At 52.4% G+C, this 22,723-nt stretch overlaps 4 protein-coding genes and 1 long non-coding RNA gene across 9 annotated transcripts in view; 2 read left to right on the forward strand and 3 right to left on the reverse strand.

The window, feature by feature from the left end:
* Positions 1 to 1,831: 1,831 nt before the first annotated feature.
* MANEAL (mannosidase endo-alpha like) lies at positions 1,832 to 8,372 on the forward strand. Of its 2 annotated transcripts, XM_043574535.1 has the most exons (4): positions 1,832 to 2,458; positions 3,718 to 3,827; positions 4,700 to 4,776; positions 5,911 to 8,372. In XM_043574535.1, exons 1-4 carry the CDS (start codon positions 1,909 to 1,911, stop codon positions 6,545 to 6,547), a joined length of 1,374 nt encoding a protein of 457 aa, XP_043430470.1. In that variant the 5' UTR covers positions 1,832 to 1,908; the 3' UTR covers positions 6,548 to 8,372. The 2 variants fall into 2 exon arrangements, with proteins under 2 accessions (XP_043430470.1, XP_043430471.1); XM_043574536.1 differs by lacking the exons at positions 1,832 to 2,458; positions 4,700 to 4,776 and having other exon boundaries at positions 3,757 to 3,827.
* Positions 3,127 to 5,914, reverse strand: LOC122480307. The gene is made up of 2 exons (XR_006296546.1): positions 4,671 to 5,914; positions 3,127 to 3,912 (listed from the first exon to the last, which is right to left on the reverse strand). It is a non-coding gene; the product is annotated as an uncharacterized LOC122480307 (long non-coding RNA).
* On the reverse strand, positions 8,171 to 12,290 carry YRDC (yrdC N6-threonylcarbamoyltransferase domain containing). Its single transcript, XM_043574537.1, has 5 exons — positions 11,899 to 12,290; positions 11,195 to 11,309; positions 10,951 to 11,070; positions 9,390 to 9,532; positions 8,171 to 9,094 (listed from the first exon to the last, which is right to left on the reverse strand). Exons 1-5 carry the CDS (start codon positions 12,288 to 12,290, stop codon positions 9,022 to 9,024), a joined length of 843 nt encoding a protein of 280 aa, XP_043430472.1. The 3' UTR covers positions 8,171 to 9,021.
* A 15-nt stretch (positions 12,291 to 12,305) lies between these two features.
* CC1H1orf122 (chromosome C1 C1orf122 homolog) lies at positions 12,306 to 13,567 on the forward strand. 2 transcript variants are annotated; one of them, XM_043574539.1, is made up of 3 exons: positions 12,306 to 12,416; positions 12,642 to 12,843; positions 13,092 to 13,567. In XM_043574539.1, the coding sequence occupies exons 2-3, from the start codon at positions 12,796 to 12,798 to the stop codon at positions 13,185 to 13,187; spliced, it is 144 nt and encodes a 47-aa protein (XP_043430474.1). In that variant the 5' UTR covers positions 12,306 to 12,416; positions 12,642 to 12,795; the 3' UTR covers positions 13,188 to 13,567. The 2 variants fall into 2 exon arrangements, with proteins under 2 accessions (XP_043430474.1, XP_043430473.1); XM_043574538.1 differs by lacking the exon at positions 12,306 to 12,416 and adding an exon at positions 12,470 to 12,549.
* A 107-nt stretch (positions 13,568 to 13,674) lies between these two features.
* Positions 13,675 to 22,723, reverse strand: part of MTF1 (metal regulatory transcription factor 1) — a 46,411-nt gene continuing 37,362 nt past the window's right edge. For 2 of the 3 annotated variants that reach the window (XM_043574531.1, XM_043574532.1), the window contains exons 10-11: positions 20,720 to 20,783; positions 13,675 to 19,448 (exon numbers count right to left, since the gene is read on the reverse strand). In XM_043574531.1, the coding sequence (XP_043430466.1) occupies positions 19,021 to 19,448; positions 20,720 to 20,783 (492 nt within the window). In that variant the 3' untranslated portion in view covers positions 13,675 to 19,020. The remainder of the gene's footprint in view (positions 19,449 to 20,719; positions 20,784 to 22,723) is intronic. The other variant, XM_043574533.1, reaches the window with a different exon arrangement.

Consider the following 22,723-nt stretch of genomic DNA (forward strand, 5'->3'; position numbering starts at 1 on the left):
TCATGAAGCTTTCCTGGCTTCCCATTCCTCCACCCAACCCCAAAATGCTGGTGTTCCTGAAAGTTCCTCTTCCCATTCTTACTCATTTCCAGAACCATTTAATACCATGGTAGAGCAAGGTCTTCTCCCCAAGTTTCAATCACCGCAAACATTTAATCTAATCTAGTCATGGTAATTCCATCCCCTTTGGCAACAATTTGTTTGGGATGAACGGGCAGGCCTATACCAGATTAGACTGATGAGCTTTAAGGAGAAGCTTGCTTAGCCCTTCTAGGAAAGAGAAATGGGTCTTACTGTTGCCTGTTGGTTGGGGAAAGGGAGCATGCTGCCTCAGCTGCCCCCAAGCAGTCATTTTGTGATACGAGGGGAGCCAGTTTGGGTAGGTTTTGGTATGAAGTCAATGGCGAGCACAGCAGAGCAGTGAGATGGAAACATTTCAGTTTCCTAATGATGTTGTTTGAACCAGGGAATCTACTCACTCTGCCCTACCATTGGATGTCCTGCATTATGAGATGATACATTTCCATATTGCATAAGCCAGTGTGAATCAGGTGTCTGCTGCTTGGAGCTGAAGGCATCCTACTTACTTCACACTTACTACTATGAATTCTCTCAAACTCGCTTTCCTTGGCTCCAGACCTACCCACATTCCCCAACTTTGCTCCTCCTCTTCCTGGGTTTCCTACAATTTTTTTTTTTTTTTACTTAAATAAGAATCAGGTGCCTACTATTATGCCAAACCTTATTTCAGACACAGCAGCTAGAACAAGGTTGCTGTCATCATGGACCAGTGAAGGAGGCAGACAATAAACAAAACTATTTTCTGAATAAGTAAACTCATGAATAATGCAGAGTAAGAACTCAGTGTTGAGTGAGGAAGGTGTCATTGCCTATAGAATATCACACCAGAGACTGGTTGGTATTCACTCAGCAAACAGCCCTGGGAACTGTCAGACCCTGTTCTTGCAGCCCCCCTTTGGAGTCTAGAAGGGTATTAAGACCCAGGGTCTGCCCTCTGGCGCCCAGAGTCCGGAAAGAATGGCCAACAGGCACCGAGTGCTAGTTTTGCCAGGCCCTGTTTAAAGTGCCTTTCGGTAACTATCTCATTTAGTTCTCACCGATCCTAGGAGTTTGTCCAAAGACAAACAGCCCTGGACAACAGGCCTGGCACCAGCAGTCTGGCCAGTGACAAGAGCTCTTGGGTTTAGGTCCGGTCCGTGTGACTTTGTGCGAGTCACGGTCTCCCTTGTCCTCCCACGCTCTAGCCAGTGTCTGTAGCGTCTGACTCCTGGGGTTTTCCCTCCCCAAGTTTCGGAGGCTCCCCGGGGTGCGAAAGGGGGTCTGAGTGCAAAGAAGGGAGGTCACTGAGAACAGCAGGAAGAGGGTCGGTGAAGTCAGTAAAGAGGGACCAGTAGGGAAGGAGATCCACGGCGAGAGGGTCAGACTCCGACATTCGCATTCTTCCCTACCCTGCCCTCTGCTCCCACGCCCTGGGGCGCCGCCTCCCGGACCTTCTCCTGAGCTCGGGAAGGAGGGCATTCCCTTTCCTCCTCCAGATGCCTCTACGCTGCTGGCCCGGGCCGAAGGGAGACGAGTGCCTCGTGAGCCACGCCACCCGATTAGGCCCCTGCTCCTTTGGCCCAGGGCACTAGCAGTTCTGCCACTCTTCGCGTCCAGTTCCCCCTCGACTCCTGACCACTTGGTCTGCGCCGCCTGCATTCTCAGTGTGCCGGGCCCGCCCGCACTGCGGGGGAGAGGCCGGGAGCCGCCCACGCCGCGCTCGGTGCTCGGCGTCGCCGTCTCCCTGGGACGCGCGCGGGCTGCACGACGCGCGGGAGCCGGGCGGGCAGCCATGGCGCGGCGCGCGGGGAGGTAGCCGGGCGGGCCACGGGGAGCGCAGGGGCCGCCATGGCCCGGCGGCGGCGCCGCGCCTGCATCGCGCTGTTCCTGGTGCTGCTTTTCGCCTTCGGCACGCTCATGGGTCTGCGCACGCTCAAGGCTCCGGACGGACTGCCGGCGCTGGGCCCGGGCCTGGAGCTGGCGCCCTTTGAGCGACGCCCGGAGGGAGTCCCCGCGCCCGCCGCCCGGGCCCCGGCCGCCCCCGCCGCGCCGCCGCCTCCGCCTCCGCCGCCCCGCACTGCCGGCCCGGGCAGCCCCCCGGGCCCGGCCCCCGCGGAGGCCGAGCCCGCCCCCGGGCAGAGTCTGCGCGTCTACTCGGACCTGCACGCCTTCTACTACTCCTGGTACGGGAGCCCGCGGCGCGAAGGCCACTACATTCACTGGGACCACGTCATGGTGCCGCACTGGGACCCCAAGATCTCGGCCAGCTACCCCCGCGGCCGCCATAGTCCTCCCGACGACTTGGGCTCCAGTTTCTACCCAGAGCTGGGGCCCTACAGTTCTCGGGACCCCGACGTGCTGCGGGAGCACATGACCCAGCTTAAGGAAGCCGCTATCGGTGAGTTCCCCCCACCCTCGGGCGGCCCTGTCCCCCAGCCTCGCCCTTCCTCGTTTCCACGCCACAACTCCCACTGGTCCTGTCACCGAGCCTCTGGTCCCACTCACCCTTCTGCCTGGCTTCTTACTCCCTCCCTTCTACTTTCATTCAGCGCTTACCACGCGGCGCCGCCCCTACCTTCTAGTATTAGGTCTCCCCCTACTCTGCCTTCTGACCCCTTGCAACAGGGCCCTTTCGTAGGGCAGAGCTGCTGGGAGGGCCAGTGGAAAAAGGCATTTGCTCCGAGCTGTCCCAAGGAGGGACAGCAAGGAGAGGGAGCAAGAGTCTTCCTGTCTCTTGGGCTTCTAGTCTTAGGTAAGTGAGGCCTGGGTATCCTGGCCCTGCAGGAGTGGGGTTCAGTGGAGTCACTCCTGGGATGGCCTCAGCTTTCACACCAGATACAGGGGTAGGGCAGCAGCCCTTCCTGTTTTTGCTGGCTGCAGAAAGTTTGCCCATGTTGTATGATGGACCCTGCTCTGTTTGCAGGGCGGGGGGGGGGGGGGAAGGGGGGAGGGGGCAGCAGCTTTTCATCAAGTACTCTGCTTGAAAAGAGGTTCCTGGGAGCCTCTTTTGTAGGCAGGTTCTGGTGGGGAGGCTCATTTCTTTCAGATTTTGTCACTGAATTCTGCTGGATTTTACAACACATTTCAATTTATCTAGAGATGGCTAGTGAATGGGGAGAAATTGAATGCCAGAGACAATGATGGGAGGCATTCACAGATAAATAACACAGAGGGCATCCCTCAGGATCTTACAGTCTAGAGAGGCAGATGGTCGAGACAAACGTTATTTCCTGTGGGAAGGATAAGATGACCTCGGCTTGGGACTCTTCTCCCCGCGGGACCTTAGATGTGCCCCTTTCCTCCAGAGACAGGACTGTGGCTTCCAGATGGGTGTGGTGTTATGCACCCATTTCCCTTTGTTCTACTCCTTGGGAATGCAAACGAAAGCCGAGTCCTACTCAGGCTTTTGTCAGGCTCCTTCTCGGCCTGGTGCGCAAAGGTTCCCGCTGCCGCCTCGCTTCAGCACCGCGGGCGTGGACAGCTCCAGGACGCTAGGCTCTGGGATCTGATCTGCAGGAAGTAAACCTGGCCTGCCAGAGCCCCCGCTCAAGGTTTCAGGCAGAAACCATTTTGCAGTTGGAGATAGCTTGTGAGGAAACACATCTGCGTCGCACGGGTACTCTGTGTCTCTGAAGTAGCTTCTGTGTTGTGTCTCAGGCGTCCTGGTCCTGTCCTGGTACCCACCTGGCATGGCTGATGATAACGGGGAACCCTCAGATGACCTGGTGCCCGCCATTCTCGACACCGCCCATCAGTACAATATCCAGGTGAGTCTCCAAGAAGAGGTCAGGTGCTCTTTGGCCCATTCAGATTTCCCCTTCTCTGCCCGCAGGGTTAGTTCTTGGCATTAGCCTAAGTATGGCAAATACACAGCAAGTGTGGTGTTGGGGGTGGGGCTCTACGAAATAGCCCCTGTCACTCTTATTTTCTTGAATTATGGGGGGAAATGGGGAAAACTAAATATAGGAGAAATGGGGGACTCAATAAATATCAGATAGAAGTTAGGTTGGAGAGCCTGACTCTGGATAGAGGGCAGGCAAGGACCCAAATGCGCCCAGAAACTCAACTCCAGCCTCAGACCCCTAGTGGGAGGCAATGCTGGGCCTCAAGGCGTAGAGTACAACCCATGTTCTTGGCAGGCAGGCACGCTTTCAAGAGGAATGAATGAGCTGAGTGAAGCATGTCCAGTTAATTTCTCCAAATGAACCAAATAAGTCATTCCCCTCTCTGGTGGCGAAGGAAGATAAACAGCAGAGAGGAGCCCCACTCCTGTTCCTGAGCCCATCACTGACATGTTTAACAGATCATAGCATCTCTGTCCATCAATGCAGCTTCATTCAGCATCCTTCTTCCCAGGGTTTCAAGCAGCTAATGCCAATCACGTGGAACTGGCATGTGAGCTTTAAACCTATTAGCCATTCAGTCACAGCCCATCCAAATGGTTCCCAGATGTCCTGCTGTGGGAGGTGGGCAAGCTTCTTGCCCGTTTTCTTGGCCCTGAGGGCAGTGGCTGCTTTTATCTCTATTATGCCTATAGTTGTCGGGCCCTCTCCTTCCAGCCTTAGAGGAGCATGAGCCTTATAGGTTATGGCCCCTGGGCAGATACTCACCTGACCGGTATCTCCTCTGTCTGTGGCAGGTGGCCTTCCACATCCAACCCTATAAGGGCCGGGATGACGTCACTCTGCATGACAACATCAAGTACATCATTGACACGTAAGGCTGCTGTGGGGCCTGGATTCTGGTGGGGATCAAAATGGGGGTGGGACTGAAGGTTTAGAAAGGTAGGTCAAGGCACACAAGCGCAGAATGCTTGTGTCCTCAGTAGCTACTTCACAGTAGACAGTACCGGGCCTTGGGGTCAGCAACTTGGGTTTGAGTTTTGATGCAGCAGCCTCTAATCTGTGATCCGATGCAAGCCTCTGAACCTTTGAGTCTTGTGAGAGTTATGTGAATTAATATATGTGAAAGTAGCTTGTACAGCGCTTGCATGTATCATCCACTTATTCAGAAAACAGTTGAGTGCCTTCAGGTGTCCAGGCACTGCCCTAAGCCCCGGTTGTATGGTAATGGGCAGGACTAGCAAAATTTACATTCCAGTGTGTTGAGGCAGTGAAGTGCACAGCGGTTACACATGAAAGATCAAATTGTGACCCATACTCTGAAAAAGCAATTGAGAAAGAATAAAGAAGAATATGCTATATTGTGTTAGAGAGCATGCCTGAGGATGGGTGCTATACTTTAGAAAGAGTGGTCAAGGGAACCTCTCTGAGGAAATGACATGTGAGCTAACTAACACCTGAAGGAAGAGTCAGCTCTTCAGAGATCTGGAGCAGGCAGAAGATTCCAGGCAGAGGGCTCTCAGATCCAAAGGCCCATGATGGGACAAGCCTGATGGCAGAATAAAAGGCCAGTGTAGCTGGTGTGTAGAGATGGGGTTACAGCAGGGACGGAGGTGGGTAGGGCCAGATCAAGTAGGAGGGGGCCTTGCAGGTCTCAGTACTAAGAGCAATCAAATGTGATTAAAGAGAGTGGATTGTAGGGAGCCAGCAGTGGGAGCCTGGAGATCGGTTAGGGGGCTGTTGCTCCAGTATAGATGAAAGACAGGGAGTGGCATGGTGGAGGGCAAGGAAGTGAGGCTTGAATACAGGATCTCTGAGGCTGGGGACGGGTGGGGGGTGGAGGACTGGGTTCTTGCTTAGAGGCATGATGACTCCAACTGTGGGGCCTGGCTGGATCCAAAATTGCACTTGGACATCAGGAAAGATCTAACCCATGGCTTGTCCTACAGCTGTACTGGCTGCCCCTCTTAGGCGGCCAAGTCAAGTTCTTCTCCCTCTTGCTCCTCAGGTATGGCTCCCATGGTGCATTTTACCGCTATAAGAACAGCATGGGCAAGAGCCTCCCACTCTTTTATATCTACGACTCATACCTGACGTCCCCTGAGGCCTGGGCTCACCTCCTGACACCCAATGGGCCCCACTCCATCCGCAACACCCCCTATGATGGGGTCTTCATAGCCCTGCTGGTGGAGGAGGGCCACACCCACGACATCCTGGCTGCCGGATTTGATGGCATGTATACCTACTTTGCCTCCAATGGTTTCTCCTTCGGCTCCTCCCATCAGAACTGGAAAGCCGTGAAGAACTTTTGTGATGCCAACAACCTCATGTTCATCCCCAGCGTGGGGCCTGGCTACATTGACACCAGCATCCGGCCCTGGAATAACCACAATACTCGGAACAGGGTCAATGGCAAGTACTATGAGACAGCCCTGCAGGCAGCCCTGACGGTGAGGCCTGAGATTGTCTCCATCACCTCCTTCAATGAGTGGCATGAGGGCACCCAGATCGAGAAGGCCATTCCCAAGAAGACGCCAACACGTCTGTATTTGGACTACCTGCCTCACCAGCCCAACCTGTACCTGGAGCTGACTCGCCGCTGGGCAGAGCACTTCATCAAAGAGAAGGAGCAGTGGCTGATGTGAGGAGCCTGCCGACGGCCACGAGGTGCCAACGTCCTGGCCTCACCGGAAGGTGTCTATGCGTGGGGCTCAGCTGAGGTCATGGGCACTCGCCGGTCTCCAAGTCAGCGGCGGGCCGCCTCTGGGTGGGCTGTCAAGCCTGGGCCCACGTGGAACAGAGCTTGTTCCTTGGGCAGGTGGTGCCGGGGTGCTCTGCGGTGACAGGAAACAAGGCAGGGTTCCAGAGGGAACCACAGAGGCTGGCGGGTGACTGGATTTAGCCCAGGGCAGCTCCATATCCTGTCCCGACACTTTAAAATAGGTCCCTCCTCGCTTGGAACTCAGCAGGTTGGTGTGCAGCGGAGCCACCAGGTGACTGCTCTTCGGAGGGGCCAGGGCTCGGGGCTAGCACATGCCCTGCTTCCTCTTCAGCCTTCCTCCCACAGCACCTGTCTTCTCTAAGTCAGGGAACCGGATTTGAAGCTTCCCAAAAGGGAAATTCTAGATTGAAGCCCCTCCCGGTAGACTCCTGAACCCAATGATCAGGAAATACCCCTGAGCATTCATTCATTCATTCAACACACACTAATTGAGCACCTTACTATGTGCTAGGCGCTAGGGAGGAACTTGACCTGGCAAGGTCCTTTTTCTTCCAGAAGCTTACAGGATCCAGCTTTCCTTCTTTGGTGTGGCCTTGTAGCTAGTGCCTGAGCACAGTTTCTTTTTGCAGTTTTACCCAGCGCTGGGAGTTGTTCTTTTTCCTCTAAGAAAATACCTCTGTGCTCCAGAGCCTCCATTTCCCCAGATGACCATTTAGCTCCAGGGAGAGGACTAGGACCCCCCCCCCCGCCCCGCCTCCCTTTAGCTGCCTAAACTGAATGAGGCCCACTCAGTCGAGCCATTTTCAGTGCTACTGTGATTTGTATCAATTAAATACGACGTGGTATTCCCTAGTAAGCATTCTTTTTGCTCTCTTCAAGACTTCCTGAATTCTGAGCCCGCCCTCAAATTCCGTGACAACCTGACATGTGGGATCGGCTGGCCAGCATTGGCACAACGAAGAGTGAGTTTGCTTAAGAAATGAGAAGTTCAAACACGATTTTTAGAGGGCATATGTAACCAACTAGTACTTATTTACAAATAAACTAATGTGCTATAATTGTAGGAGCCCTCAAAGTAGACCCTGGGACACCTCCTTGGCAAGACTTAGGAGCTACTTGGAAATATGTGCGTTACTTTATGGGCTCAAGACTGAATCCCAGTACTGGGAATGGGGTGCAAGGTGCAGGAGGGGAAGAAGCGGGCCTACGGATTACCACAGGACCCCCGGCTCCAGTTAGGTCATGGATACTGAATGGCACCGATGGATGGAGCAGATCAGGACAGGTGAAAAGGGTTGGATGGTGACCTGTAGTTAAGTTACAGAAGGGAGAAACTAGGAGGCTTCATTCCCACATACACAATTTGGAAAATTCTAAAAGTACAACAAGGCCAGGGGCCTGAAGCAGCAAGTCTCGTTCGTTGCTGATGGCAAAGCAGCTTGATCAGTTCTTCTGAAGGTGAATCTGTATCAAGAACCAGAAAAATGTTCATACGCTCTGACCCAGTAACCCTCCCCTACGGAAATAATTCAAAAGAAGAAAAATAAACTATTTACAAAACATTTTCTATTAATGAAAAACAAGGTTCAAATACCCAAGAATAACTGTTTAACACTTGGTATTCACATGAATAAAGATGCAGGCTGCTGAGTAGACACTGGATTCAAATAAAAGTGTTATAGGTATAATTTGTTATAATTTATTTTATGAATAAATACGAAAAGAGCCACTGGCTGACAGAAATAGTAGAGATTTGCTTTCCAGTATTCTCTAATTTGGACCTCCCCGCCCCCACCCCTTGCCAACTGAGCTCACTTCTCACAACTTGCCCAAAACGATGGCTCTTCCTGGCATCACAGCACACCATACCACCGGCCTCACTGGTTCAGAGGAAACAGTGTGTGGCCCGTGGCTCAACAACCTTTATCCTAATCTGGTTCCAGCTTCAGGTGCAGAAACACATGCCTTTGGTCACTTGAGACGTTCCAACAGCACCAGCTGGTGCACTGGCTGATCTGGACCTTAAAAGCCACCATCCACCAGAGGGAAGGCTCTGACTAGATTCCAAGTCTGTTCTTTCAATGTTTCAAACATATCTTTTAAGAAGAAACTTATTAGGACAAGGCCATCCTAGGAATGTGCTCAAATAAAGTGTCTAGTCAGCTTTTGGCTGATATGAAAGTACAGTTCATAAATATGACCTCCCCCACCAGTGTGAGACAAAATCAGCAGCTTCTGGGGCCTGGTCTACAGGGTTCAGAGGGACACACTGCCTGAAAGCGTCAGACTAGTGATGCTGTGGCCCCTGTGGCCTCTGTGAATGAGGCCTTGTCAGTCACCAGCGAACAGACACACAGTGTCCAGCACCAGTCCTCGGGCCCTCCCTCTTCCCGAGATTCACGAGCAGGATCCGTGTGAGGGGAGCAGCCCGTACTTCTGCTGGAGGATGGCTGTAGTTCTCTCCAGGGCACTGAGGAGGAAATGGAGGGCAGTTAGAGTCTGACTCCTCAAAACCTTGAGCCCACCAGAGCATGGTGATCAGCTCTTCAATAGATCATTGATGAATCCTTTGAAATCTGAAAAAGCCAGCAAACACCGGCAAACTTAGTCCCCACCTCCATCCGCCAGTTCTTCAAACCTGCTCATTCCCCTCGGGACAAGATAGGAATGACAACCTTTATTCTGCCGAGGACTTTTTTTTTTTTTTTTTTTTGCACCTTCCAACCCCCTTCCAATTCTATCCCCATGCCACAGCAAAGACTCACCAGCCTGGGCGGATGATGCCAAACTTTCCAGGTACAGATAAGTCAACCACAGTTGAGCCCAGGCGATACTCAGAGCTCTGGCCATCCCCGATTGGTCCCCCATCAATGATCAGGGACAGCTGAGGCCAGAGGTCCTGGAACTCCTGAGAAGAAGGAGAGGAAGACCATGGACGCTACCTCTGGCGTCTGCCATGACGTCACACTGCACCCAGAGTTCATAAGAAAGCAAAGACCGCACACTTCTAAAACAGGAGGCATCTTCCTCTAAGCAGGGAAAGGAACCTCACGCAGTGAAGGTCACCTGTGCCAAGGACACTGCCTTAGCGCCTGGGATATGGCATCCTGTGAGGCGTGAAGCCCTCCTAGGTCGGTGCCTCAAGTAATACCTAAAACTCAGAGAAACTCTTTCTGTGCCAAGAGGAGATGCCACACAGAGCTTCTGTTGGGGATGTATAAATACAATGACTGGAGTCCTACCTAGGTGGGTGTCCAAAGACGTGGGGATCTACCCTGAGCTTCCGCCCAAATTTCTATGTCACCACATTCAAGTGACTTTATCCAGGACACTCTGATTCTGGATCTCAGGATCAGTAGGGTAAGGGTACGGAGAGGAAGACAGGTGGATTCTCACGTGCATGCCACCAGCACTCAATCCTTAAGGGGCTACGGGAAGGATGCCCCTCCAAAATCTGTGGATTGAACTGTTAACTGGGTTAGAGCATCACCCATTCTCCCCAGCACTACCACTCACGAAAATGCTGCAGTGGTGGCTAGGCCTGGGCATTTGGGACGGAGGGTCTTAACTACCAGCTACTGTGTTGGTTGGGTCAAATGTTTGCGGACAAGCCAAGAATACCCCCACCCCCACTGCCTCGGGCACAGCCACGGGGACCAGGTAAAGCCTGCAGTCCCAGAATAAGAAAGGATGCTGAGCTCTCACCCTCACTCTCTAAGGCCCCTGACCGCACTCTCTTTAGGTCTGGGCTTGGGAAACCCCAGTACTTTGCTATGTTTTACATTTAAGTTCTGTAGGAAAAAAAACGTGTGGTGGCATTTCTGTGTGTTCTCATTTGTTCTAAAGCCATGCAGTCAAGGCAGGATTAGGATAATCCTTTCTTTGACATGGCTATCGGCCGAGGTAAAAGAACAGGGTCAGGAGTCCCTGGGACAAGTGACACAACCTTTCAGAGCCTTAACTTTCTTTACAGCACTAATGTAAAGGCTTATTGCCTAACGACATTTTCAAACTGCTACCATCAAAAAAATGGGGGAGAAAAAAAAATCACTTACTGTAATATTTCTTATTACTAAAAACACAATAGGAAAAAAACAGCAATTCTCCCCCTCACCTCTCAGACTTTTTAATGAAACCTTTTCAAGATCCTTTCATTTGATCCCCCCCACCCCCCACCCCACCCCTGCCAACCAGGCCGACTTCCCACCATTAGAACAAATGGGTGTCTCTTGCAGGTCATTCCAGTGAACCATCAACCCCACAGATTCAGAGGAATCTGTGTTTGGGCTGGTGATGTTTCTGCGGGGAGGACTGGGTAGCTCTTACCTCCACGTTCAGAGAACTGGCCTGGGAGCTGAGGTTGGCACTGGTGAGAGCAAGTGGCCCCCCAAACACCTGAGCCAAATCCTGTATGAAGGCATGGTCAGGAATCCGGATGCCTACGAGCTATAAAGCAAGGGGAGAGGATCATCAAAAAGGGTGAGATGGGCGGGGAGTGGGTCTGGCCTGGATCCTAGTGAAAGCCAGATGGCAGGAGTCTGGGGACACAAGACAAGCAAATCTGACTCACAGGAGTAAAGGGGTTCAGATCCTTATTAAGCTCCTCAGAGCGTTCCAACACCAGGGTCACTGGTCCTGGTAATAAGTCTTTCAGGAGCCCCTCGGGTACTCTCACATGGCAATACCTGGAAAACAGAGGGGACACAGATCCATCCAAGAATGAAGGGTCGCTGCTGGTCCTATTCCAGACTATGGACAGATCTAGAAAAGGGGACTCTTGGGACTACGATGAGATCCGTCTGTATTCCCTCTTCACCTCCCTGAGAGTTTGAGACGCTGGGCTCCAGAGGAGCACACCCGGTTTGGGGCCCACATGCCTCTGGTCTCTGAGGCTACAACAGCTGAACCGTTATCACGCTCCATGTTTCATTTTCTTCAAGGCATCCCCCGCCCCTACTAAATTAAGCTATCGTGTTTGTCTCCTTTTTTTTTTTTTTTTTTAAACCATGGGCGTCCCTCCCCTCCCCCCCCCCCGCCATTATCACAAAAGCGCCAGGAGAGTAAGGACCCTGACTGCCTCGTTCATCGCGGCGCCCCAGCATCTCGTTCAGACACTGGAAGACGTTAAGTGCTCGATACACATTTCCAGTTCCGGATTCCTGGGTGAGCCTGGACAAGCCCCTCCCGCTCTCTGCGCCTCAGTCTCCCAAGCCTGTCACCGGAAGCCCCTCCCGCGGTGCCGCCCTCAGCGGGGCCGGGTCGGGGCGGCCTCACCTGTAGACGTCGGCCACGCGGCCCAGGCAGACGGCCAGCGGCTTGGCCTCACTGCGGCCCTTGAGGCGATACACAGCTCCCAGTGCCGCCGAGCAGCTCGCCGAGCAGGCCAGGCCGTACAGCGTGTCGGTGGGGACGGCCACCACGGCGCCGGCGCGCAGCTCGGCCACGGCGGCCCGCAGCGCCTCGGTCCAGCCGGCGCGCTCCGGGCTTGCGGCCCGCACGGCCCCGCTCCCCGGGAGCCGCAACAGCCGGGCCCCCGGCGCCGCCGGAGCGGGGCTCGGTGGGCGCAGGAGGCGGCCCCTCCGGGCGGAGCCCCCCGGCCCCTCGCTCAACCCCACGCTGGCAGCCACCGCGGCCCTCAGCCCCCTGCACGGACGCGCCGGAGACATCCGCCCGGGCCCACTTCCGGGAGGAAGTGACGCGCCCAGTCAGCTTCCGGACGGGGAAGCTCGGCCCCACCTCCACGCCGGGCACCTTAAAGGGACCGCGACCCCCAGGAGGATTGAAGGAGACCGGTGGGGACGGGGCGGGGCGCAGCCTTGCGGAGCCCTAGCGCAGCGCTGGGGAGGGGGGCGGCCGAAAGGGGGGCGGTGGTCGGGCCGCGCAGGCGGAGATGGAATGGGGCCCGGGCTCAGACTGGTCACGGGGGTGAGAGGGGGCCCGTCGGGGCGGGGGGAAGGGGCTCGGACCCCGCGCGAGCGCCGGCCCTGACCGTGTGTCTGTCGCTCTCTCCCGGGCAGGGAGGCTGCCGGCGTGGACCGTGGGAAGGCGGGGCTGGGGCTCGGCGGGAGGCCACCCCCGCAGCCGCCCCGGGATGAGCGCGCCCAGCAGCTGCTGGACGCGGTGGAGCAGCGGCAGCGGCAGCTCCTGGACACCATCGCCGCCTGCGAGGAGATGCTGCGGCAGCTGGGCCGCCGGCGCCCGGAGCCGGCTGGTGGCGGGGTCAGTGCCCACCCCGGGCTGGGCCTGGGAGGTGGGGACTGCCCCGTCGCTGGACTTGCTAAGCCCTAGCTTCCCCTGGAGGGTGGAAGAGTGTCCCCACCCCACCGCCTTACCCCCAGCCTCCTTTCATCTGGGCGAGAGGCTTTGAAAAAGTTAAGTGCTAGCCGAATGCCAAGTGGCCATATCCTTGCGGGGCCTAATCTAAGGCCTTTCCTCCCAGCCTCACTTTTCCTTTCTGTTCCAACCAGAACGTCTCAGCCAAAGCCGGAGCGCCTCCCCAGCCAGCTGTCTCCGCCCGAGGTGGCTTTCCAAAGGATGCTGGCGATGGAGCTGCGGAGCCCTGACCATCCCTGATGGGCGCCCTGACTTCTCTCCCTCCCGGGGCTGGTGGCTGGACTCTGAACAACCCCCTTCAATAAAGGGGCCAGTCTTCACCAGCAGTGGCTGGTACTTGGCTCTCGGCCTGGGGTGGCCGCTCTGCTAGCAGCTGGGTTTCACTCCCACTTCATCCTGGCTGAAGGCAGTGCTGAGCTTTGAAATGTGGCCAAGGAATACCCAGTCTGATGACCCGGATTTGGGCAAGACCAGCAGTGCTCTCCAGAGTGGTCTGACCTGCTTTGGGGGATCCAGGTGGTGTTACATGTCCATTTCATGCTTTGGGGGCTCCTAGCCCCACCAAACACTTTTAGCAGAGCCTTGATTAAAAGGAAACCTGCAGACTCTCCTGGTGACCGACCTTTCCTTTCTGTCCCCTGAGACTCAGCTGGGGAGGGGGGAAGTGGTTGAAAATTGTCAACCATGGGTAATGTTGGGAAGAAAGGCCACAGATACTACCAGATTTAAATAAGCATTTAATTAGGATTTCATTAGTATTTAATATTGCTTTCTCAATTCCAAAAAGTTAAATTTTCACTTCTTAGCAGATATCTTAAAGTACAATATTAAGTTTATACAAAATGAGCAATTAAGCAAACACCATTATTTCACATTCTTCAAAAATACAAATTCATATTTACTCTTTTTTGGGTTTGGAGGTTTCTTCCTTTGGAAGTACTGAACCTGTAACGTTTTCATATCGCTCAGTGGAAGTCCGTTGTTCCCATGTTTCACCCTTAAATAAATTTGATAGGCTTTTACACAATCCAAATAAAACCACTTGAGATTTTAAAAACTGTCACCAAGACCTCCGGCCAATGACTGGTGTGTGTCAAAAAAGAAGGCTCTCTGTGGGTCTTGCCTTTCCTGGCCAGGAGATGGGAGCCAGAGATTCAGCAAAAACCTATTTCCAGCCACCTTCCCCAAAAGGGACTAGGAGGAGTTCACAGGGAAAGGGAACAGCCACCTTGAACTCCGACCCCCCACCCCCACATTCTCCAAAAACACAGCAAAGGATGTAGACTGTTGAATCAAACAGCGCCCTGGGGAGGCATAAGGACATGGGAGAAGGGCAAGAGAGGCCTCTGACTTGGCACCACTATGAGGATAACGAGGATATTGCAAAAAACACCCCTGGGTTTTGGTGAAAAAAGGTTTTATGAAAAATTTTCCCGTAAGAAAAAGAGTAGAAACTGCATTGAGCTGAGAAAGTGACACTACATTATCACCCAATTTTTGGCCCAGCAGGCACACCACCAAAAGGGCAGTGTGTGGTTTTAAACTTTGCTTCCAGTAAAAAAGCTTGTACTATGTACACACTGACATAAGATCCAGTTTAATTTGCATTTTTCAGTGCAGACTGAGGAGAACCTCTGGAACAGGAGTAACAGTGAGAAATGCCCAAACAGTGATCATCAGCTTCCCCAAAGGGCATGAGAGGAAACATGGGACCCTCTCCCTGTCCCCCCCCAAAATATGCAAGAGGAAACAGGCTAAACTGACTACCAACCAGAAATATGCAAGATTCAGCTTTGTCGCCTCCCGCCCCACCACCCGGTATTAGGGAATGGACAATTTCCCCTCTGTGTCACAGAACCATTTGCATACGGATCTGTGGAAATCCTTCGGCTTTGGCTGAAGTGTATTTCAAAACTTCTCTATTCTACAGTAGCCTGAGAATTGAAGATAAAATGGAGGCTCGGGGGAACAGGAGGGGAATGTGGGGAAAGGAAGAGAAGTCGATAAAGCAGATCGGTAACAGCTTTGTTTACTGGATTTAATGAAGGCTGGAGACCTTTTTTCTTAGAGAGCCAACATGGGCGGGCGGTGAGGGGAGCAGTAGGGAAATGGCTCGTGTTGCCCGCTCCCCCACTACCACCACCACCTCCCCAACATAGTTCAGACTGGAAAATGTAAACGCTAGCAATACTGTTGCAGTTCCACAAACCAATGGTTTCAGTGACTCCGGAGAAGTCTCTAAGATTGAAGACAACGAAACATGATTACAGATATAAAAGTCTAGAAGGGGCCAGGTTCTACCTAGGAACAACCTGTTCCTTCCTTTCAGGCATCACTTTGTAATGGTGAAGGCGGGGCAAGATGGCAAGGGACCGAGAAGTGATGAAAACGGGGCCTCAAGTCAGCAAAGGAAAACAGGACCCGCAGTTCTTCAGAGAGCCTGAGGGGGCGCCCTCGGGCACACAGGGAAGGCTTGCATAGATAGAGCAGTTGCTGAGAGTGCATAATAGTGTTTCCCTATAGACAGCCTCACAGTACAGGGCTGATCGAGCGGAAAAAAGCGGCCGGGCCAGGGCCACATGGGACAACGACCGTCAAGCTACACATATTGCACCAAGGTAAGTGCTTTTCTTTTCACACCTCAATTTAACTTTTTATTCTGAGCAAAAAATAAAACTTTGTGGAAAGTATATATATGTATATATATATATACACAAAAGAAATTGCAGCAATTGGGTTAAAGATAAAATAACCTAAAGTGCTTTTTTATTTTATTATTTCTTTAATATACCAATATGAGGTTCTGCAAACTCATCCCTCTGGACACATTCAGCATTATACAAAGTCTCTCAGGAAAACCCACCCACCCTCCATTATCCCCATCAATCCACTGCCTTGACCCTGAAGGTAAAACTCCAATCTATTGACTTTCCCAGAGGTGGGGGAGACAAGTCCCTGGCTTCTACCCAGAGACGTCTTCACACCTTAAGGCCCCTCCTGGGCTTTGTACCATGATCTCCTTCTAAGGGGGAAGGGGTGGAATTGAATAAATGACACCAACTCGTGTCACCCAACTGGTGATGCCCCACAAGGCTGCCAGACCCTGCCAGGAGAGGCAGGGCCATCCTCCCTCAATGTCCCACCCCCCTGCTAAGGCAGTTTGGGGGTGCCAGCCGGGTTCCCACCCCCTCCTAGGTCCATGAACTCCAGTCCTTGGTGCTGACCACACCCTGCAAAGGCCAGTGGAACTGGAGATGTGCTAGTGGGAGCTGGAAGAATCCATCTACACGGTGGCAATGGCCAAGCTTACCAGGGGAAGAAAGAAAGCTTGGTTTCACCTGCCCGAAGTCTGTAGCCCTTCCCTAACCTCGCCACAGGTTCGTGCCTGGGTTTGGAAAACGCACGCTTCGTGAAGGCCCGTTCTAGCTCCACTTTTGCCGGCGGCCCGCTCTCCTCCCAGATCCCTGGCACAAGAGGCCAGGCTTGCGGGAGGGGATGGGGTGGGGGGAAGAGCGCGGGAAGAGGAAGGGAAGACGGCCTGGCCTGTGGGCGAACCTGCTCTTCACAACCACTCACTGGCATTTTAAGCACATTCCTGATTTTTCAAAAGCTACTTGGCTCGGACAGTCCCGCTTGTCATTTTGAGTCACCCTCAAAAGGCAGATACTTCAACTAGAAAAATCTGTCAGCCTAAATACTGTTGTTAAGATGCTGCTTCATCACCCCCCAATCTTTGGAGAGCAGAAAAGCCACTGACCTAGGTATGCCCAACAGGAGTACAGCCCTGATTAACTCGAGAGAAGCAGTAACGAAACCACGGACACTTCCAATGGCTTTCTCTGGGTTCCTGTTTCCCACTTCAGCTCCCAGGGAACCGAATCTCGGGTGCCCCTGGGATGGATATGTTGGGGAGGTCATTCGTGCCCTCCGATAGAGCTACCTTTGGGACCCCATCATGTCGTTCTGTCAGAAGCTGTAGAGAAAACAGCGCGGCTCCTGCCTCAGAGCTTCCCCTGGGTGTGAGACCCGGAGATGGCCAAGGACAAACCATGCTCAGCAACTGGTTTCCCAGGAAGATTAACCCACTGTGGTAAACAGAAGATGCCTCCTGCCTTATCAACTTCTGCTGAGAACCCACCAGCTTTTTGGGGAGGGGAGTGCAGAAGGTCAAAAAGAAATTGATTCTCCTGCCCAGACTCCTAGAATGAGAAGCCACCAGCTGCCTGCGGGTAAAGCCCTTTTCTCCTCGTGGCAGTAACAACACTGACTACCTCTGCCCTCTTGTCCAACTGTGTCCCTGAAATTCTGTCAAACGTAGGGCCTCTGGCTCCCAGATAAATGATCAGCTCCGGATACTGTCTTGGCTGGCCCTGAGTAATAAATAGCTCAGAGAACAGAAGAGTGACACATGCAGATCTCTTTACATTAGGTAATGGTAAAGGAAGGCAAAATTATGGCTGCTTTCTGCCTGACAATGTCGACTCAGAAGAGCAGTCCTGTTTGTGGACCCCTGTTCCCGGCTCAAGCAGGGAAGGGGGCTCTTGGAGGCTGAGGCCTAGTCCAGACCGTGGGCCAGGCCTCATTTCTGAGCTCAGTGAGGCTCGGTGAGCACTCATGACTACATTAATATAGCCGGTTGAGAGAAACTTTCCATTTTAGTGTGAATTGTATTTTAGGTTTTATTTTAAGAGGCAATGACTTGGAGCCAAAGGCAGACAGATGGATATAATTCTATACACAAATCAAAAAAAATTTTTTTCCCCATAACACAACTTAATGAAACATTCCAAATGAGAGAACTTATTGCAACATTTCAGGCTTTTTGGTGGAAGGGGGATTTTTTTTGTTTGTTTGTTTTGTTTTGTTTTGTTTTGTTTTACCCTGAGTAGAAGATCATCGTTTTGTGGTTTTTGTTTGCTTTTGTGTATTTGTTTAGAAATCACGTGACTAAGCTGAGCAAGTCACATCCTTCTTTGCACTGTACTAGACTGTATGCAAAATCCAGAGGGTGAGAGGTGGAGATGGGAGAGGCAAGCAAAAGCCTGGCTAGAACCTGGAACCAGGACACCTGGCCTGCCAATTACATGCCGCCTCAAAAAACACCAACAATGACTTCCTTCTGATAAGCAAAATGCAGCTCTTCTGCTCTGAGGAAAAGAATACCATTAAAGGAAGGCAGACCACCAGCCGGCAACTGGCCACAAGCCACACGTCCACTCGAGGACAAAACAGGGATGTTCCCCAAGGAAAGTCCGCTGCGATCTGCAGGGCCTGGCAACCAACCAAGAGATAGGAAGAACAGGGAAGGCAAAAACGCCGTGACACTGTTGCCGGAGCCAGCTCCGCAAACGGCGGGGACAGACAGCGGTCACCAGCTCGCCTGGGGCCGCGGCAGACAGGACATCACTGACACAGCCTCAGGCCAGGCTTTTACTACCCATTGTGCTGTAGCTGGCTGCAGGACACCACCTGCCATCACCCTGAGCTCCGAGGACACCAAGATCAAACAACAGGACCACCTGGCCCGACCCCTGTCCAGCTCGCAGCTGTCTGCTCTGCCTTTGCCACTCCCCCCTCTGACGGAGCGAGGGTCTCACCTTCCTCGCGAGCTTCAGCCTCAGACTCAAAAGACGCACGGGGAGGAGCAACGCCCGCCACGCTGAACACTACTGCCCAGACCACAAAGTCCCCAGTGCCAGTGATGGGCAGCCTCACACGGATGGAAGCCACACCCTTTCATTTCTAATGTTTATGCATACGAGTAACCTTAATTTCCAAGTTCACATGACAATAAGCAAAAGTGACATACAGTGCAGCCAAACAGTTCATTTATAACTTAGCATTTTTTTGTTTTGTTTTTTTTTTGTTTTTGTTTTTTTCCAAAGATCAGTTCCTTAAAATGGATGCTCCTGGGATATGACTAAAGAAAATACGTCTGAAAGGTGAGGATTTCAAACAGTAGATTTCTTCATCCTTCGAACTGCTGACCCCCCACGATGGCAGGCACCGCACCTTACGCTTCCGCTCCCCCTCTTTTCCTAGAGGTGAGTGCACGCGGCCCTTTCACTTGGAGAAGCTGGTCAGCCCCATCTCCTCCTCCCCCTGCAGTAGTGCTTCGATGGGAATCAGATTGGACGGGGTGTCCAGGCTCTGGAGGGACAAAAACTCTGACATATCCATGGCACTTAACGTTTCTGTCTGAGGGTCTGAAGGAGTCTCTGCTTGTCTGCCTTGCTCACAGGAAGAGGGTACAGCGGAGGAGGACGACAAGGGACCGGGACGTGAGGGAAAAGTCTGCGACGGTAGCTTCAGGCTGGGCCCGTCAGGAGGCTGGGGGCTCGGCTCTGCCGGGGATGGGGAAAAACAGCCCTTCCTCCTGCCCGCCGCCCGCTCCTTGGCAGAGTCCCGGCACGCGCACTGACACTGACACGCCTCCTCTTGCTTGATGATGATCACGGGAACACTGAGGCCGATCTGCTGTACAGAGCTCCCTGCGAGAGAGGCAAGAGAGACTGCTCCTCCAGTAGCCGCAGGGCAGGGGCATGACGGACGGGGATACGGAGTGGGTGAGCACTGAGTGCCACGGAAGCAGGAGTGGCGGCAAGGGAGGATGCCATGCTCCAGACTTTGTTCTGCCTGACACTCCCCATCCCCTGCAAGGCAAAGTCCCTTTTCCTTGGCCACACACACCATCTAGATGACCCTGTCTTTGCAGCCTCATTTCTGGCTGTTCGAACCCCCCTATACCCTCCACGCCAGCTACAGCAGATGCCTCCCTTTTTTCTGACATGTTCTTCAAACCTCCGGGTCTTTGCGCTCTTCCTTCTGCCTGAACTCCCCAGACCGCGCTGTTTTTCCAGAGAACTTACTCTTATTTCTGAAGACCCAGCGCACAGCCAGGCTGCCAGGCTGTGATTCCAGCAGGCTTCCGCTCGGGGCTGGCCCGAGGCCGGCTGGCACACGAGCTTCCTATCTACGTGCACAGAGCTGCTGCCTCCCTACGCACTGCTCTCCACACTGTGCGGGACTTGGGGCTTGAGTCCCGCCTGCCCGAGACCAAGCTCCACCGGGGCCTCCTGCTCGTGCTTGCACCCCCAGTCTCAGACACACAGTAGGTGGGGGGAGCACCCCTGTACACCGTCGGCCTTGCGTGCGCGCCCATGCTCCCGCTCTTTGGTGCAGGTATGTGTGCTGTGCACATGCACACTGAGATGAGACAGGCTCTGTGTGTCTCAAAAAAGCTAGAGACCCGGGGGCAGGAGAACAGAGTGCGAGTCAGGAGGCCTGGGAACTAGTGCTTTGGCTCTGCCACAAACTCACTTATGACTTTGGAGGGGTCAGTTAGTCGTTTGGGGCTCCTGTTTCTTAATCTATAAAACAGCTTGAGAAAAAGGAACTTTTCGCTCTGTATGAGTCTCTGACCCAGAAGCTACTTCTTCGTTACTGTAACTAGAAAAGAGTCCAGTGAATTAACAGCTGCCCTCTTTGGCATTCACTGTGAGTCAGACTTTCTTCTGGTTACATTTAAAAGCTATATCTGAAAGGAAAGAACGGTGACCCCTTAAGGAATGTTAACTGTGGTATATATGCCATAAACCCGCTAACTTCCAATAGCTGTGAGAAGGTGAAATACTCTAATAAACAAACAATACAATCTGACAAATTTGAGGTTTTCAAAACTGGGGCAAAGCAACAATGAGCTGTGCCTCAAGGGGCCCAGAGAGTTGACTTTCTTTTAAAGTTAACACACACAATTACATACCTGTGCTACTGGCTACTGGTACTGCAGTGGTAAAAAACACCTTCTCAACTTTAGATGCTTGCTGCTGGAAAAAAAAAAAAAAAAAAATCACATTTACGGCCACTCACGTATGGCAGATCTCCAAGGACCTGAAGCCTGCCCGATTATACTGGTCATCCAAGAGGACAGAAAACCCTCAGTGTTCAAGGATTTTTGCACTGAGTGATGTTTTGTTTGCGCTCTGACATGAGGTCAGTGTACTGTTTGACATTCAGTGCTGACAACGCAGCCAGCTTTGTCCCCTACTATTTGGCTGTCTCCCAGCTGCCCAATCCAGTAGGTTCCGTCTGCTCAAAGGGACCAAGGTTGCTTTGCTCAAGCTGTGGTCTTCTCAAAGGGATCCCCAGGGCTAGCTTCGCTACAAGCCCTCTGCTCCCACCACACCCCAGTACTTCTGTGAGTCTGGGAAGTTCTTTGGTCTCCTCAAGGGTCAAGCTGCATGCTAAGGACTGGCTAAGACTTCCTCTCACAGGCAGAACAGCCCCTGTGAAGGCCCCCTGCAGCATGCCATAAGCCCTGGACACAAGCCCCGTCCCTTCTCAGTTGTTGAGGTCAGAAAAGTGGCTTCACGTCTGAGTCTCAGTTTCCTCATCTGTAAAAACAGGGATGATAACCAAAGGACCCCCCAAAGGACCCCTGGCAAGGGTGAAAGGAGATGATGTACGCAGAGCCTGCGGCATGCGGTGAGCCTTCAGCAAACATTGGTTATTTACATTATTACGAGGAGGACGACTATAAAGTCATGCCCACAATTCACCCTTCCACCTTAGTTACACTTCCTGTTACATTGGCTACAGGATTTCTGCTTTCTTCAAGTCTTATCATAAAAAGGCTTTATCTTTTTATCCCTTTAAAGGAAAAAAAAGGTGGGGGGTGCCTTTAGGATGAGTCTAGGAGGAATGTGAAAGCTTCTGGCTGAGCTACGGGAGCTGACACTATAAAACGGCAATGGAGGGGCTCCTGGGTGGCTCATTTGGTTGAGCGTCTGACTTCGGCTCAGGTCACGATCTTGCAGTCTATGAGTTCAAGCCCCGCCTCGGGCTCTGTGCTGACAGCTCAGAGCCTAGAGCCTGATTTGGATTCTGTATCTCCCTCTCTCTCTGCTCCTCCACTGCTTGTGCTCTCTGTCTCTTAAAAAATGAATAAACGTTATAAAAATTAAAAAAAAAATCAATGGTTGCTAGGGGAAAGGGGGAGAGGGAGAAGGGATGAATTAGTAAAGCACAGGGATTTTTAGGTGCTGAATCTTCTCTGAATATTATGATGGGAGACACATGACATCATGCCTTTGTCAAAACCCACAGAATGCTGCACACAAACTGCGAGCCCTGATGTGAACTATGGACTTTAATTAGTAATAATATATCAATACTGATTCATCAGTTATAACAAATGCACCAAACTAATGCAAGATGTTACTATTAGGGCAAACTGGCAGGGAGGGACGGGTAGCCAGTGAGTGTATGGAAATTCTCTGCCCCACCTGTTCAGTAAAATCTTAAAAAAAAAAAAAAAAAAAAGTAATCTAAAAATAATGTACAGAAGGTAATGACTGGCACATGTTAGATCCTTAATTTCAAAAAGTGCTTAGTTAGCACAGTAAGCCGTTACACGTAGTAAGGGTTCCATATATCACAGCTGTTACTACCATTTTCATTGCGATTCGGCACTTTACCTACCGGTAACGTTACCCTTCTTTGGGGCATTTTAGCATCTTTAAGCAGAATATAAGTTTTTATGAAAAAGAGATCATGGTTTCCACTTTTCTGTACCCCCAAGAGTATCATGCATGGTATCTGGTAAATACTGGGCCCTTGAAATGCATTTAAGTGAATGACCACGTCACTTCCTTCATCATCGAGACCAAACACTTTTGCAGAGACTGGCTCTAGAGCAGGTCCTGGGTGCACAGACTCTCTCGCTGACTTGGCCACTGCTGTGTTTTCTACCAGACGGCGGCCCACC

The sequence above is a fragment of the Prionailurus bengalensis genome, chromosome C1 (assembly GCF_016509475.1).
Source record: "Prionailurus bengalensis isolate Pbe53 chromosome C1, Fcat_Pben_1.1_paternal_pri, whole genome shotgun sequence".
Classification (NCBI taxonomy): Eukaryota; Metazoa; Chordata; class Mammalia; order Carnivora; family Felidae; genus Prionailurus; species Prionailurus bengalensis.